The sequence below is a fragment of the Ailuropoda melanoleuca genome, chromosome 8, assembly GCF_002007445.2.
Source record: "Ailuropoda melanoleuca isolate Jingjing chromosome 8, ASM200744v2, whole genome shotgun sequence".
NCBI lineage: Eukaryota > Metazoa > Chordata > Mammalia > Carnivora > Ursidae > Ailuropoda > Ailuropoda melanoleuca.
This window is the reverse complement of record NC_048225.1, coordinates 129,123,832-129,139,059: the sequence shown is the minus strand read 5'-3', so window position 1 is coordinate 129,139,059 and position 15,228 is coordinate 129,123,832. Positions and strand designations below refer to the sequence as shown.

The 15,228-nt window shown below is 57.3% G+C and overlaps 2 protein-coding genes across 8 annotated transcripts in view; both read left to right on the top strand.

Moving 5' to 3' along the window:
• Positions 1-9,246, top strand: part of INTS3 (integrator complex subunit 3) — a 39,734-nt gene extending 30,488 nt beyond the window's left edge. For 4 of the 6 annotated variants that reach the window (XM_034667570.1, XM_034667572.1, XM_034667575.1 and 1 more), the window contains 13 exons: positions 177-280; positions 1,028-1,072; positions 1,266-1,385; positions 3,357-3,510; positions 4,514-4,582; positions 5,309-5,384; positions 5,968-6,081; positions 6,430-6,478; positions 7,353-7,520; positions 7,820-7,920; positions 8,046-8,118; positions 8,206-8,362; positions 8,466-9,246. In XM_034667570.1, the coding sequence (XP_034523461.1) occupies positions 177-280; positions 1,028-1,072; positions 1,266-1,385; positions 3,357-3,510; positions 4,514-4,582; positions 5,309-5,384; positions 5,968-6,081; positions 6,430-6,478; positions 7,353-7,520; positions 7,820-7,920; positions 8,046-8,118; positions 8,206-8,362; positions 8,466-8,543 (1,308 nt within the window). In that variant the 3' untranslated portion in view covers positions 8,544-9,246. The remainder of the gene's footprint in view (positions 1-176; positions 281-1,027; positions 1,073-1,265; positions 1,386-3,356; positions 3,511-4,513; positions 4,583-5,308; positions 5,385-5,967; positions 6,082-6,429; positions 6,479-7,352; positions 7,521-7,819; positions 7,921-8,045; positions 8,119-8,205; positions 8,363-8,465) is intronic. The other 2 variants (XR_004627483.1, XM_034667573.1) reach the window with 2 other exon arrangements.
• SLC27A3 (solute carrier family 27 member 3) lies at positions 9,190-14,863 on the top strand. 2 transcript variants are annotated; one of them, XM_034667577.1, is made up of 10 exons: positions 9,190-9,534; positions 11,392-11,601; positions 11,883-12,041; positions 12,615-12,739; positions 12,981-13,175; positions 13,285-13,375; positions 13,504-13,702; positions 13,882-13,979; positions 14,105-14,235; positions 14,553-14,863. In XM_034667577.1, the coding sequence occupies exons 1-10, from the start codon at positions 9,225-9,227 to the stop codon at positions 14,727-14,729; spliced, it is 1,695 nt and encodes a 564-aa protein (XP_034523468.1). In that variant the 5' UTR covers positions 9,190-9,224; the 3' UTR covers positions 14,730-14,863. The 2 variants fall into 2 exon arrangements, with proteins under 2 accessions (XP_034523468.1, XP_034523467.1); XM_034667576.1 differs by lacking the exon at positions 9,190-9,534 and adding an exon at positions 9,956-11,085.
• Positions 14,864-15,228: the final 365 nt, after the last annotated feature.

The window sequence follows — 15,228 nt, the reverse complement described above, 5'->3', positions numbered from 1 at the left end:
AGAGCTCCCCCCACCCAGGCAGCTAACTCCTTCCCATCCCTCAGATGGGTCCCCTCTGGTGGTGCAGGGGTTTGTTAATCCTGGAGGTGGAAGCAGATTGAGTGCAGAGGCTCTGGGACGTGGGGGCAGTAGGGCCCAGGTCACATGGTGATACCCACTCACTTTTCTCCACCCAGGAAGACTTTGACTCGGAGCAGCTGTCTGTCCTTGCTTCCTGCCTACAGGAGCTCTTCAAGGCCCACTTTCGAGGGGAGGTGTTGCCTGAGGAGATCACCGAGGAGTAAGGCTTATCTTTCCTGACCCCTCCTCCTACCCACCAGCTTCTGGGAACCAGAAGTATGCTCTTAGAGCCCTAGTCCAGGAGGCATCTTGCTGTAGACTTGAGAGAAATAATCTTCCCTTGTTATTTTATTTTTTTGTGATTTTATTTGCAAGCACTCTCTACACCCAGGGTGGGGTTTGAACTCAGACTCCGAGATCAAGAGTCACACACTCCGCCAACTGAGCCAGCCAGGCACCCCTCTCTTTACTTGTTTTTATTCTCACGTGTGCTGATTCACTTAAATAAGGATTCATTTTTGTCTCTGAATGCAGAGTGTGGGGCAGTGACCAGCGCCCCTTTTCTGTGTGCCCAGCCCTTGCTGCTGTAGGTGGTATTGGATCCTTGCCGGGACCCTTCTAGAAGGGCAGGAATCTCGTTTTCGTTTTCTTTTTCTTTTCTTTTTTTTTTTTTTTAGATTTTATTTTTAAGCAATCTCTACACCCAATGTGGGGGCTCGAACCCTCAACCCCAAGATGGAGAGTTGCATGTTTCTCCAGCTAAGGCAGCCAGGCACCCCAGGAATCTCTGTCAATGACAGTCACTACCCAGACTGTGGTGTATGTTAGGAATCTGTCTTCTCTGGGGCAGCAGGAAGTTGACCTTTGGTTTGGAAAGGAGCAGGCTGGCAACTAGCCTCCATAGTGTCTGCCTGCAGCCCATCTTCTCCACTCATGTGGACTCTGAGATGTCACCCTCCTCTTGCAGGTCCCTGGAGGAGTCTGTGGGAAAGCCTCTCTACCTAATATTTAGGTAAGGATCCAGCTGTAGGAGACCCTGCTGGGCCATCCATCCTTCCTCTCAGCAGTCCTACACTTCTGTCCTAGGGGAATGGGACTCCCTTTCCAGAGGGGAGGGCTATGCAGTGGGCAGACAGCTCATGCCGTCACGGGAGAGTCCACTCTGTGTACAGCTGTGCTCCCTTCCTCCCATCTCCCACCTCCAGGAACCTGTGCCAGATGCAGGAAGACAACAGCAGCTTCTCTCTGCTTCTGGATCTTCTCTCCGAGCTATATCAAAAACAGCCCAAGATCGGCTACCACCTGCTGTACTACCTGAGAGCCAGGTAGGTATGGTCCGCACATTGGAGAAGGTGTCCTGGAGAGCCTTTCCTACATGTTGTTTCTTTTAAATAACAGCTTTAAAACCACAGTTCAGTGGTTTAAAGTATATTCCCAAAGTTGTACAATTGTTGCTGCTGGTTAATTTAGAACATTTTCATCACCTGCAAGAGAAACCATGTCCCAATTAGCAGTCACCTTCCCATTGTCCCTTTCACCCCACCACTGTCCCTTTCACCCCACCACTGTCAATCACGGATCTGCTTTCTGTCTTTATAGATTTACTTATTCTGTATCTTTCATATAAATGGAATTATACAACGTGTGGTTTCTCATGACTGGCTTTTGTCACTTAGTGTAATGTTTTCGAGGTTTATCCCCACTGTAGCTTGTGTCAGGACATCCTTCCTTTTTATGGCCAAATAATACTCCACTGTCTAGATGTACCACAGTTCGTTTACCCATTCACCCAGCGATGGACGTTTGATTTGTTTCCACTCTTGGCTGTTGTGAAAAGAGCTGCTGTGAACATTCACTTGCAGATTTTCACCTGGACACAGGTTTTCAGTTTTCTTGGGTTTATATACCTCAGAATTGAATGCCGGTCAAACAGGAACTCCATCTTTAACTTGGTGAGGAACAGCCAAACTACTTTCCAGAGTGCCTACGGCCAGTTTTCATTGCCAGCCGCCATGTGTGACGCTGCTGATGCTTTCCCGTGCTTCCCAACACCTGTTAACACACAGCTTTTTCATCACAACCGTCCTAACGGCTTTGTGGTTTTGACTTGCATTTTCCTGATGGCTAATGATATTGAGCCGCTTTTCATGTGCTTGTCATTGGCCATTTGCGTATTTTCTTTGGAGAAATGTCTGTTCAGATCCTCTCCTGTTTTTTGTTTGTTTGTTTGTTTAATATTTATCTATTAGAGTGTGCGCAGGGGGACAAGTACAGGCATAGGAAGAGAGAGTCTTAAGCAGACTCCACGCTGAGCACAGAGCCTGACGAGGGGCTTGATCCTACCACCCAGAGATCACAACCTGAACCAAAACCAGGAGTCGGATGCTTAACCGACTGAGCCAACCTAGGCGCCCCTCCTCTCCTGTTTTTTAATTGGGGTTATCCATCTTTTTATTGTTGGTTCTTAAGATTTTTTTTTTTTTAAGATTTTATTTATTTATTCAACAGAGATAGAGACAGCCAGCGAGAGAGGGAACACAAGCAGGGGAAGTGGGAGAGGAAGAAGCAGGCTCATAGCAGAGGAGCCTGATATGGGGCTCGATCCCGTAACGCTGGGATCACGCCCTGAGCCAAAGGCAGACGCGTAACCGCTGTGCCACCCAGGCGCCCCTAAGATTTTTTTTAATATATCCTGGATACAAGTCCTTTATGAAACATAAGGTTTGCAAATATTTTCTCATTCTGCAGGTTGTCTTTTCACTTTTTGATGATCCTTTGAAACACAGAAGTTTTACATTTTGAAGAGTCCAATTTATTTTTTCTCTGTCAATTGTGCTTTTGGTGTCATGTAGATTTTCTCCTGTGTTTTCTTCTAGGAGTTGTATGGTTTCAGTTCTTGTATTTAGGCCTGTGACCCCTTTTGAGTTGTTTTGTACGTGGTGTGAGGTGGGGGCCTCCATGTGTTGTTGTCCTCCTGGCTCAGAGCCCAGAAAGCAGGAGAGCGAGCTTCCTAGCCTGAGCTGAGCCCCCTCCTGTGTTTGACTCTCACCAGTTAGCTGGTTCATTAACTGCAGTCAGCGCCCAGTCTGGAGCACTGGGGAAGGATGCGGAGAAAGAAAAGTGTGTCCTAGTTTCCATAAGTTACCAAGCTCTTGCGGAAGCCAGGGGAAAGCCATGAGACTGATTAGCCCAGAGCATCGGGGCAGCAAAGGGATTGCAGAGGAGGGCCTGTTTAGGGGATGCCTGAGGCTGGATGCTGGGGTTGGCTGCTGGCTGAGGCCCAACTGCTCTTGCAGCAAAGCCGCTGCTGGGAAGATGAATCTGTACGAGTCGTTTGCCCAGGCCACGCAGCTGGGCGATCTGCACACCTGCTTAATGATGGACATGAAGGCCTGCCAGGAAGACGACGTGCGGCTGCTGTGCCACCTGACACCCTCCATCTATACAGAGGTCAGTGTCTCCGGTGGAATTCCGCTGGGACAGGGCAACTGTGCAGGCCGGGCTGACGAGACTGCGCATCTCCGCGTACAGCCCCTGCTGGCTGCGGCAGGCTGTTTTTTTCCAGCACCACACCTGCCCCCCTCCCCACCTCCCATTAAAGGTTAAAAAATGTCTAAAACCCCCCGAATTCCTATCCTATGCTTTGTGGTGTGAGTTGGGGTCTGGGCGTCTACATTTGGGTTCTCAGCTTTGGCCCCATCCTCTGGACCCAGGACAGGCCCCCAGCCAAACCCGCGTGCACACATTGCAGGCCCTCTTGCCATCTGATGGGTCACCCTCGATTTCTGTCGTGGTTCCTGAAGACCAGGGCCTTTGTGGTGGAGACTCAGCTTTCATTTCCCTCATTCACTCACTGTCTTCTCTAGGAACTGGGACATCAGAGGGGTATCAGCTCTTCCTCCTCTTGGTGCGAGTTCCCGGGAACAGGGAAATCAGGGCACGGGGTGTGGGCACGACAGGAGGAACTGTGATCTCAGCCAAAATCTGTAGAGGGAGGGGTGCCCATGCCCAGTTTCCTCCTCTGCTCCCTCCCTGGTAAACTGGCCTCCCCAAGAAGGTGTCCTGCCTGCCTCTTGTGCAGCCCACACACTCACACTCTGTACCTTCTCTTCTTTGGTAGAGGTTGGATATTTTTACTGCTGCCACACAGCACTCACCAGTCATGGCCAGTCCTTTCTGGCTCTAGCTTCATCTCTGGAGAGTTCCCCATCCCTTTTCTGAGACACACATATTCGTGCTGTGGGCACACAAGTAGCAAATTTGGGTTCTGGAAGAGTTAGAGTCCCACCTGCACAGCTGTTGGATCTTTGTTTAGATATTTGTGTTAGGACCCACGTCTGGCTAATGCAGCCACCCCCTGAGCATGTGGGAAGAACGGGGAGTGGGTCATGAGGTCCCAAGTCAAGGGACGCACCCTGGACTCCTGCCCCAGCTCCCCTCTTTTTCTGTCCAGTTTCCAGATGAGACCTTGCGGAGCGGCGAGCTGCTGAACATGATCGTGGCTGTTATTGACTCTGCGCAGGTGCACAAAGACCTGTCATCCCGGGAGGCCTGGGCAGCAGCCCCCACCCCCACCCCCGCACATGTGTGCACTTCAGGCCTGCGGGCTGGAAGGGAAATGGATCCCCAGGGAGGCAGGCAGGGCTCTTTCTCTCCTGGGCACTCCAGTTCCACATGGAAAGAGAGGAGATGGAGCTTTTTTTAGCCTCCACTGGTCGTCCCCATGGCTCAGGATGAAAATGCTCAGGCCATTGACCTTCCCACCATGTGCAGGGTCCCGGGAGGCTGCAGCTTTGCTTGTGTGTTGTTCTCATGCCAAACCGAGGCCCCATTTCTGCTCCTCCTCTCCACTCACTTGCCCTTCTTCCTTCTTTCTTTTTTCTTTGCCTTTCTCTTACTCACACCTCTGTGCCAGGGCTCAGCCTCTCAGGGCCCTTCCCTCCTCCTCAGGCACAGGCTGGTCAGGGCCCAAACTAGGGCCAGGTAGACAAGTTGCCCATTCTCCCTCTGCTGTCAGGGCATGGAAACCACTTTAATGGTTTTCTTTAACTATTCTGCCCCAAACAGGCCTTCCCCTGTCCTTCACTAGCCCCTGCATCCTTCAGAGACCTCCCCATGCCTTTAAACTAGGTTTTCCCTCCCTCCAGTTTTTTCCGCATGTGAGCCCTCCTGTTTCTCCTTCCACATTGGCTTCCTGGCTTCTTTTAGAACCAATGGGTCTTGCCTTCTTCCTCCTCCTCCTCCTCAGCTCCAGGAGCTGGTCTGCCACGTGATGATGGGGAACCTGGTCATGTTTCGAAAGGACTCTGTCCTCAACATACTCAGTAAGTGAGCAGACCCCACAGGCACCCAGGGGGTGGGGGGGGTAGAGACGTGTAGCAGCCCTGGGTTTTGGGGTTTTTTTTTTAAGATTTTATTTATTTATTTGACAGAGAGACAGCGAGAGAGGTAACACAAGCAGGGGGAGTGGGAGAGGGAGAAGCAGGGTTCCCGCTGAGCAGGGAGCCCGATGCAGGGCTCGATCCCAGGACCCTGGGATCATGTCCTGAGCCAAAGGCAGACGCTTAACGACTGAGCCACCCAGACACCCCAGCCCTGGATGTTTTCTGATAGTAGCAGAGCTGGCTTGGGTTGAGAATGGGGTAGACCGTCACTCTGCCCTGCTCTGTCGTCTTGGGCGGTGTCTGGTTCTTGCTTAAGCTCAGGGCTGGTGGGACTACAGAAGTGACATGAAGTCTTTGAGGATAACGCTTTGTGTGGAAAGGGAGAGTATCTGTCGTCTCAGGGTCATCGATGACCTCACCCGTGTACGTCCCCTGCTCGGGTGCTGCTAGTCAGAGGATTAGCCCTGTGCTGTGTGTGAAGGAGAGAGCACGTGTGCGAGCACACCCCCTCTGTCCCCTGCAGTCCAGAGCCTGGACTGGGAGACCTTTGAGCAGTACTGCGCCTGGCAGCTCTTCCTGGCCCACAACATCCCCCTGGAGACCATAATCCCTATCCTGCAGCACCTTAAGTACAAAGGTGAGTCGGGCAGCAGGCAGGGAGCATTGAGGGAAAGACCCCCAGGCCCCTCTGGGGCAAGGCTGAGGCCCCTCGGCTTGTGTATGAGCAGACCCACTGCTGCCCGTCCCAGCGAAGTACGGAAGGCCAGACTCCGTGCTCAGTCACATAGGCCCTTCAGGTGCGTCCTGCAGGCAAGCCCACTCCGAGCCAGGCACGAGGTGGGGCTCAGGCTGCTCGGGATTTTCTAGAAGCAAGGGATTGTTCTTCCTTGCTTCTTCAAGTGGCTGTTGATTGGGGGATGGGAGAGGTACCAGGATTCTTCCTGGAATTCTACAACCCTCTTAGCAGCCTCTCCCTCCCCCACAGAGCACCCAGAGGCCCTGTCTTGCCTGCTGCTTCAGCTCCGAAGAGAGAAGTGAGTTCTGCTTCCGGGGACTCTAGCTCCCAGTCACAGCACACCAAGAGATACCATCGGTGAAGGGCTCCCATCTGCTCCTTTAGGAGGCTGGCCATGCTTTTTCCTACTGTAGACATCTGCTGCTTCTGCTGTCCCCTAAAATGATTTACAAACAAGCAGCTCCCCTGGGATCTGGGCTTCCTCTCGACTTTACGCCCCTGCCCACCAGGAGCTGCTCTGGGAGGAGGGTGGGGGGTGGGGACCGGACATCCCGGTTTCCTGCTCCCCACCCCTACTCTGCTGAGGCCACCCTGGGCTAACCCTGGAGGAGGCTGGGTTGGAGTACAGGGGTGGGGCCTGGAGGGGGAGCCAGCAGAGCCAGCGGAGGCCCCCCCACCCTCCAGCACGGGCACTTTCCCAACAACCCAGATAAGTAGGGCAGCAGCTGTGTGTCTTTTCCTTCCTACCTTCTTGCCTTCCTTCCACCTTTTCTGCTCTCTTGCCTGAGAGACTGGAAGTGGTACAGAACGTCCCAGAGGAAGTGGGCAGCTTGAGGGCTGTAGTCTGCCAGCCCCCTCCCCTGCGCCTTCTTGGGCTAGATATGGTGTGGTCCTTTACCTCCCTGGCCCATTTCCTGACTCTTCTGGGCAAGGTGGCAGAGATTTGGTGAGCCACTTCCCCAGTACGGGTGCCGGCTGCTGGTACTGCAAAGACCCGGGAGTCCCTTCTGTCTCCTTGGCCCAGGGGAAGAGGGAGAGGGTGTGAGAGCAGGAAGCTGCCACGACTTGGGTGGGGAGGGGGGCTAAGGTTTGGGGAGTGAGTAGGTGGGCGAGACGAGGGCATCCTGAGGCCGGCTGTGTGAGCAGGGCGCCCTGTGCCCTGTCACCCCCAGACCCAGCGAGGAGATGGTGAAGATGGTGTTGAGCAGGCCCTGCCACCCCGACGACCAGTTCACCACCAGCATCCTGCGGCACTGGTGCATGAAGCATGACGAGCTGCTGGCCGAGCACATCAAGTCACTGCTCATCAAGAACAACAGCCTACCTCGCAAGAGGCAGAGGTGGGAGCAGGGGTGAGGGGCGCGGGCCTGGGGAGGGCTGCCCTGTCCACAGGCCGGCACCGGGCGGTTCCTTCCTGGTTGGTGGGTGACACCTAGTGGTCTGAAGCTACATGGTGTATGTGCCCACTCCGGCCCCTTCCCTGTCTTTCCCTGGTGCGTGGTGGCTGGTCCCTGGTCCACCGCACCCTTCCCCATGCGGGCTGTGTCTGTCTTCAGGAGGGGCCCTGGTGGGAAGGGTGTCCCACACTCCTGGAGCCCTCCCCTCGAGCTCACGCTCCTTCTGTGTGACTTCCCTGCAGCCTGAGGAGCTCCAGCAGCAAGCTGGCGCAGCTGACTCTGGAGCAGATCCTGGAGCACTTGGACAGCCTGCGTCTCAACCTGACCAACACCAAGCAGAACTGTATGCATTGCAGACCCGTGGCTCAGGCCAGCCCTGGAAGGGTGGGGGCAGGGCCAGGAGAGTTGACTGAGTTCCTGGACCTCTCACTGTCCTTCCTTCCCTGCTCTCCCTCTTCCTGCCTCTAGTTTTTAGCCAGACTCCGATTCTCCAGGCCCTGCAGCACGTGCAGGCAAGCTGTGATGAGGCCCACAAGATGAAGTAAGGCCTTGGGAAGCAGTGGGAGGGGCCTGCCGGGACAGAGAAGAGGCTGGGAGGAGTGTGCTGAGGGCGGGTTCTTTCCCGCAGGTTCAGCGATCTCTTCTCCCTGGCTGAGGAATATGAGGACTCGTCCACCAAGCCACCCAAGAGCCGGAGAAAAGCAGCTCTGTCCAGCCCCCGCAGTCGAAAGAATGCCACACAGCCCCCCAATGCTGAGGAAGAGTCAGGCTCCAGCAGCGCCTCGGTAAGAGCCCTCATCTCTAGGCTCAGCAACAGGAGCCATGGGAGTGGTGGGGCTGGGGCCAGTAGCTGCTCAGGCTAATGACCGCCCCCCCCATCTCTTCCAGGAGGAAGAAGACACAAAACCGAAGCCTACCAAGCGGAAACGGAAAGGGTCCTCTGCAGTGGGGTCTGACAGTGACTGAGGAGACCCTGGATGCCCCATCCTACCCCCAGTTGGACTGCCCTCCCCTCCTTGGTGAATCAAAGGTTAATAAGGGCTGGGGAGGTAGTGGGGAGACCCTCCTCCCCCTGCCCAAGGCTCACCTGATGGGAAGGACGAGCTGCCCCCTTTGGCTCAGCCTGAGAAGCTGCCGTGCAGCCCCAGCCCCTGCTCCCTCCTGTCCAGGGCTCCAGCCCCATCACACTGCTGTTCCCACCGACTCGGGTCCCACTGAAGTCAGACGCTGTGTGAAATCTGGGCTGGTGCAGGTCCTCAGCCCCTGCCCTTCCCCAGCCTCCCAAAGAGAAGAGAAATGGCAGTTGGGGCTGCTGGTCCAAAAGGCCAGGATGGGAGTGAGGACAGTGTGTGGATGCTCCATCCCGTGTTCCCCATCAGGCCTTGACCTCCTCCTCACAGGCATTTTATAGTTGCTCTCCATCCTCCCGTGTGAAATGGGCATTTCATCAGTGATGTGGTCCAGCTGCCTGCCTGTTCCTCGACGTGGGGCAGGGACGGAGCGGAGAGGGAGGCCAGAGACCCTGGGACTCCCGGAGAGAGACAGGTTTCACAGAACTGTCAGTGGTCCTATTTCCTCGTTCGGTCTTTTTTGTTTTGTTTTGGTTTTGTTTTTTGGCAGAGATAATCGCGTTTTAAAAGTTTTTAAATGACAATAAAACAAGCCAGAACCTCTTTTGTGCTGGAGCTGCCGCCTGGGTGCTCTTACCCTGCAGAGCACCCTGCGCACCCAACCGGATGCCTCCACTCCCCGGTCGGTCACCTGAGAACTTCCCCTTTTCCCTTCCTGCACACCCCCTTGTCTGGAGTGGGAGGGGCTTTTTGCTGCCCCCCACCTCCCCAGCTTTCCTGCTGCCACTGGGGCTGTGCACCAGGCACTGACCTGTCTGGGCAACCATCTCCCTTTAAGCTGAACTCTGTTCCTCCCTACTTCTCTCAGGAAACTAGAGGCTTCCAAAGTGAGTATTTGTTCACTTTAGTAGATCTGTGTGCTTACCAACTGCTGAAGGACTGCTTAGGGGTGGAGGATAACCCCAATTCGGATTCTGATGGACAGAAGTGGGCCTGGTGGGAAGAGTTCAGATACCAGCGAGAGGGAACCCTCTTTATTCCACAGCCTGGCCACTTGCCGCCCCCTGTGTCCCAGCGGAAAAGAATCCCCTAGGCTGCACGGGAGGCTGGGTGGGCTACCGAGGAGGAAGCAGCGAGGTCTGGGCGGAGGACAGACTGGCTCCTGCAGAATCCAGTGTCCTCTTCCTCAAAGCTGCTGTTCCTTCCTTTACAAGTCTAAGTCGCGGGAGGCCTCTTCTTCCTCTCCCCTTCCCGTTCCCTCTGCCCCAATTAAAAGCAGGATGGAAAGCATTCGCTGGCTGGCCCCAATTATTGTGCCCTTGCCCAGAGGGAGGGGCCTCCGCTTTCGCCCCTCCAGAACTCTGGCTGGCTGGGTCCCCACCCATCCCCTGGGGCTGCTGCTGCCGTTGGGGGGGAGGGGCACGGGTCTGGCAATCGGGCCGGGACTTGCAGCGCCAAACAGGCGAGGGGCCGAGTTCTCCGGCCAGTTTTGGGGGAGAGCAGTGGCATCTTCAGGCCGGGACGTCACAGTTCAGCCAGATGCCAGAAGCGACCTTGGGGAGAAAAACCTGAACCGGGACCTGGGAGGGTGTGGGCCGTCAGCTGTCTGGGAAGGAGCCCGCACAGGGCGGAGCCCGGCTACAGGGAGGGCCGAGAGTGCGGGGCCGCCCCCCACGCACTCCCGGCCTCGGCTCCCAGCCCGTGGAGAACGGGGTGGGGAGAGCTGGGTGGGAAGGGGCGTGCGCTAGCGCACGCGCTCTCCCGGGAGGGAGAGGTCTCCGAGCACAAGCGAGCGGCCCCAGTTTTCGGAAGGGAGCCTCTGGGCCGAGCCAAGGACCAGGGCACCATGGCCGCCCTCCTGCTGCTGCCCCTGCTGCCGCTGCTGCTTCTGCCGCTGCTGCTACTGCTTCGGAAACTGCACCTCTGGCCGGGGCTGCGCTGGCTCGCCGCGGACTTGGCCTTCGCGGTGCGCGCCCTACGCTGCAAACGGGCTCTTCGAGCGCGCGCCCTGGCCGCGGCCGCCGCCGACCCGAGGGGCCCCGAGGGGGGCTGCAGCCTGGCCTGGCGCCTCGCGCAACTGGCCCGGCAGCGCCCTGCACACATCTTCCTCATTCACGGCGCGCGACGCTTCAGCTACGCGGAGGCCGAGCGCGAGAGCAACCGGGCTGCGCGCGCTTTTTTGCGCGCGCGGGGCTGGTACGCGGGGCCCGGCGGCGCAGAGGACGAGCGGGCCACGGGAGTTGCAGGCGCCGCGGCCCCTCTGGAACCCGGGGCCACCGTGGCGCTGCTCCTGCCCGCCTGCCCGGAGTTCCTGTGGCTCTGGTTCGGGCTAGCCAAGGCCGGCCTGCGCGCAGCCTTTGTGCCCGCCGCCCTGCGCCGGGGACCCCTCCTGCACTGCCTCCGCAGCTGCGGCGCGCGCGCGCTGGTGCTGGCGCCAGGTGAGGCTGGAGCGCGCGGCCAGCGGGGCGGGGCCGGCTTCGGAAAGCGGCGCGTTGGGGGCAGCAGAGAAGGGGCGGGACTCGGAAGGAGGCCGAGCTACCTCGCGGGGGTTCGCAAAGGGTGCTTGGGGATTTGAGTCTTTGGGTTTGCGAAGGGAGGAGCTGGTTCTTTGGTTCCCAGAACGGTAATGGGATGTTCATACCCTTCTCCTCGCCCAAGAGCAGAGGTGGTGGCGAGAGGCGTGCAAAAAGGCTGGGGGGTGAAGAATTCTGGGTCGCCAAGGTGTGCCTTGCCACCCCATCCAGAGTTCCTGGAGTCCCTGGAGCCTGACCTGCCAGCCCTGAGAGCCTTGGGGCTCCGTCTGTGGGCCGCAGGCCCTGAAACCCATCCTGCTGGAATCAGCGATTTGCTGGCCGAGGCCTCCGCTGAAGTGGATGAACCAGTGCCTGGGTACCTGTCCGCCCCCCAGAGCATAATGGACACGTGCCTGTATATCTTCACTTCTGGCACCACGGGTGAGCCCTGGACTTACCTGCCAGAAATGAGAGGAAGGCAAGGGGCTGGGAACAGAACTATGGCCTCAGTTTCCAGGCCACCCCTCCAAAGCCTCCCGGCCCCTCCACCCTGATCCTGATGATCAAACTCACTTCTCCACCTCCCTGAACTTCCCACATTTCCAGGACAGCTCGGCCTCCCTTCTTCTCAGCTTCAGCCTTGCCTCTGCCTCTCTCTGTTGGAAACCCAGCAGAGGCGGGGGAGGCAGGGCCTGAGGCTTGCGCCCTTCCCGCCCCCACAGGCCTCCCCAAGGCTGCTCGGATCAGTCATCTGAAGATTCTGCAGTGCCAGGCGTTCTATGAGCTGTGTGGTGCCCACCAAGAGGATGTGATCTACCTTGCCCTCCCACTCTACCACATGTCCGGCTCCCTGTTGGGCGTTGTGGGCTGTCTAGGCATTGGTCAGTCTCCCCAACTCCCACCCCAATCCTCCCCCCACCTTTAGTCCTCCAGCAAATGTTTTTTCTAGCAAATGTTTATTAAGTCCCGACTGTGGTATGCTCACCTGGGGATGCTTCCTGAGTCCTTCAGGGTAGAGAATCCAGAGGAAGGAGGCAGCAGGGGCCTGCAATCCAAGAGTTCCTGGGACAGCGGAGCAACATCACCTGCACGACCTACAGACTGGCTGGGGAGGCTGGATCTTTCTCAGGACTCCAGACTCCAAGGGCGGGGTGGAGACGGGCTGTGGATGTCAGCCCAGGAAGAAGCAAATGGAGAAGAACGTTGGGACCTGGGGGCAGGGTACAGAGCGTGGACTGTGTGGGGATAGGAAGTAGAGAAAGGGCACCGACCTCTCTGTGGCACGGGTGGGAAAGGAAGAGGGCCAAGTTGGCCTGCCGTTGAATGTCACAGAGGGGCCTTCTGGGGAACTACACACTACAGCGAAGGCTAGTATCTGGGAAGGAGGGGGTCGAGCACCCCTCACAGCCATAACCTCACCTTCCTTCCTCCCCTCCCCTCCCCACTTCTGGCAGGGGCTACAGTGGTGCTGAAGTCCAAGTTCTCGGCTGGTCAGTTCTGGGAGGACTGCCAGCAGCACAGGGTGACGGTGTTCCAGTACATCGGGGAATTATGCCGATACCTTGTCAACCAGCCCCCGGTGCGTGGGCACAGGTCCTGGACAGAGCTGCCAAGGCAGGGGGATGGGCGCTTCATGGGAGACACTGAGACAGTTGTGTGGGCGTTGGAAGAGAATGGCAGGGTGGGGTGAGGAGCCAGGGTTGATAGGACGTCTGAATGAGGTCACAGGGGACGGGCTTCAGGGGAGTGGGAAACAGGACCTCGTTTTGGGGAGCTGGCGTCTTGGTGTTGAACCTTCTGCCCATCTCTCCTCATCTCAGAGCAAGGCAGAACATGGACACAAGGTCCGGCTGGCGGTGGGTAGTGGGCTGCGTCCAGACACCTGGGAGCGTTTTGTGCGGCGCTTTGGGCCCCTGCAGGTGTTAGAGACCTACGGACTAACAGAGGGCAACGTTGCCACTTTCAACTACACAGGACAGCTGGGTGCTGTGGGACGTGCTTCCTGGCTTTACAAGGTGAGAGAGGAATGGGAAAGAAACTGGGGATCCCATGAAAGGTGGGGGCTGGCAGGGAGGGGGCTCATGCAACTGAAATGACCCAGTGCCTGGGTCTCCCTTCCCCCAGCATGTCTTCCCCTTCTCTTTGATTCGCTATGATGTCACCACAGGGCAGCCGATTAGGGACACCCAGGGGCACTGTGTGGCCACATGTCCAGGTTGGTGCTCGGGTGGGGTGGGTGGGGTGGTGCAGCTGGCAGAGGAGGATTGGGACTGGACAGTGGGGTGAGGGGCAGGAGGCTCTGGGTGAGGACGGTAGCCACCCTGACCCCAGTGACTCCGTCAGGTGAGCCAGGGCTGCTGGTGGCCCCAGTAAGCCAGCAGTCCCCGTTCCTGGGCTACGCTGGGGGGCCAGAGCTGGGCCGGGGAAAGCTGCTGAAGAATGTCTTCCGGCCTGGGGATGTTTTCTTCAACACTGGGGACCTTCTGGTCTGCGATGACCAGGGCTTTCTCCGCTTCCACGATCGTACCGGAGACACATTCAGGTACCTGTCCGTGACTTGGAGTCCTTTCCCAGACATCCAGTGTCTGTGACCCAAAGCCCCTAAACCTAACTTCCTGACTCGCACCCAAATCCAGCCCCTCATCTAACCTCTCCTGTCAGAGCTCCGGGATGCTTCTGCCGCCACCCGCCCTAAGGCCCAGGATCTCTGCCCTCTTGCAGGTGGAAAGGGGAGAACGTGGCCACAACGGAGGTGGCAGAGGCTTTGGAGTCCCTGGATTTTCTTCAGGAGGTGAACGTGTACGGAGTCACCGTGCCAGGTGCCAAGACACGGGAGGTGGGAGGCAGCCAGCCTGCTGCCCTGACCTGGTATTACTTGGGCCCAGGCAGCATGAAGCTGGAGGGTGGTCCGCCACAGCAGCTGACCTTTCCCCCTCATCACCAGGGCACGAGGGCCGAGCTGGAATGGCAGCCCTGGTTCTGCGTGCCCCCCACTCTTTGGACCTTGTGCGGCTCTACGCCCATGTTTCTGAGAACTTGCCGCCGTATGCCTGGCCTCGATTCCTAAGGCTCCAGGTAATCAGCTCCTCCCGCTCCACCCCTCCCTTTGTGTCTGCGGCGGTTGGTGGCTCCCAGACCCCACACAGGGTCCTCGCGAAATACTCTCCATGAGGAGAAAGAACAGCTCCTTCCCAGACATGCACTCCTGTGCCCCCCTTCATTCCCTCTGCCCTCCTCCAGGCTTGTCTCCTTCTCTTCCCTGTCACCCTGTCCCCTAGACTCTGACCTCATACCTTTTCCCTGCCCCTTGACAAAATTCAGGTGACTCACCTGAACCACCAGGGCAGAATACGCCTTCCTTCAACATCTTTCTTTTGATGCCCCCCCCTCAGGAGTCTCTGGCCACCACAGAGACCTTCAAGCAGCAGAAGGTGCGGATGGCAAAGGAGGGCTTTGACCCGAGTGCACTGTCTGACCCCCTCTACGTTCTGGACCAGGCTGGGGGTGCCTACCTGCCCCTCACAGCTGCCCGGTACAGTGCCCTCCTGGCTGGGGACCTTCGCATCTGAGAGCCCCGCGTGCTCAGGTGCCGAGGGAGCAACTTTGTGGGTTGGGGCCACGGCACGCGCACCGGGGGCTGTCGGGACCTTTTTTATATCAGATTTGGAATCATTGTTTTTTAATAAACGGGGCCAGAGCTAGTCTGGCTGTCTTTCTTTTTTTTTTTTTTTTTTTAAAGATTTTATTTATTCATTCGACAGAGATAGAGACAGCCAGTGAGAGAGGGAACACAAGCAGGGGAGTGGGAGAGGAAGAAGCAGGCTCATAGCGGAAGAGCCTGATGTGGGACTCGATCCCAGAACGCCAGGATCACGCCCTGAGCCGAAGGCAGACGCTTAACCGCCGTGCCACCCAGGCGCCCCTGGCTGTCTTTCTGATCTGCGATTTCGGTCTCCCCTGTCTGTGGAACTGCTCTTTCCTGGCCCAGAGCCACACATATCTGTGTCCTGACTTTACGTGGCCCAAGCTCCTCGTCTGCACTGCAGTGTTTTTCCTCTCAGGTGACCC

Bases quoted from the DNA above. Each gene is read 5' to 3' on its own strand.
- SLC27A3 (XM_034667576.1), top strand. From the start codon at position 10,494: ATGGCCGCCCTCCTGCTGCTGCCCCTGCTGCCGCTGCTGCTTCTGCCG. The intron at 11,086-11,391 runs GTGAGGCTGGAG...CACCCCATCCAG, and splicing joins CGCGCTGGTGCTGGCGCCAG to AGTTCCTGGAGTCCCTGGAG. The intron at 12,042-12,614 runs GTCAGTCTCCCC...CACTTCTGGCAG, and splicing joins TGTGGGCTGTCTAGGCATTG to GGGCTACAGTGGTGCTGAAG.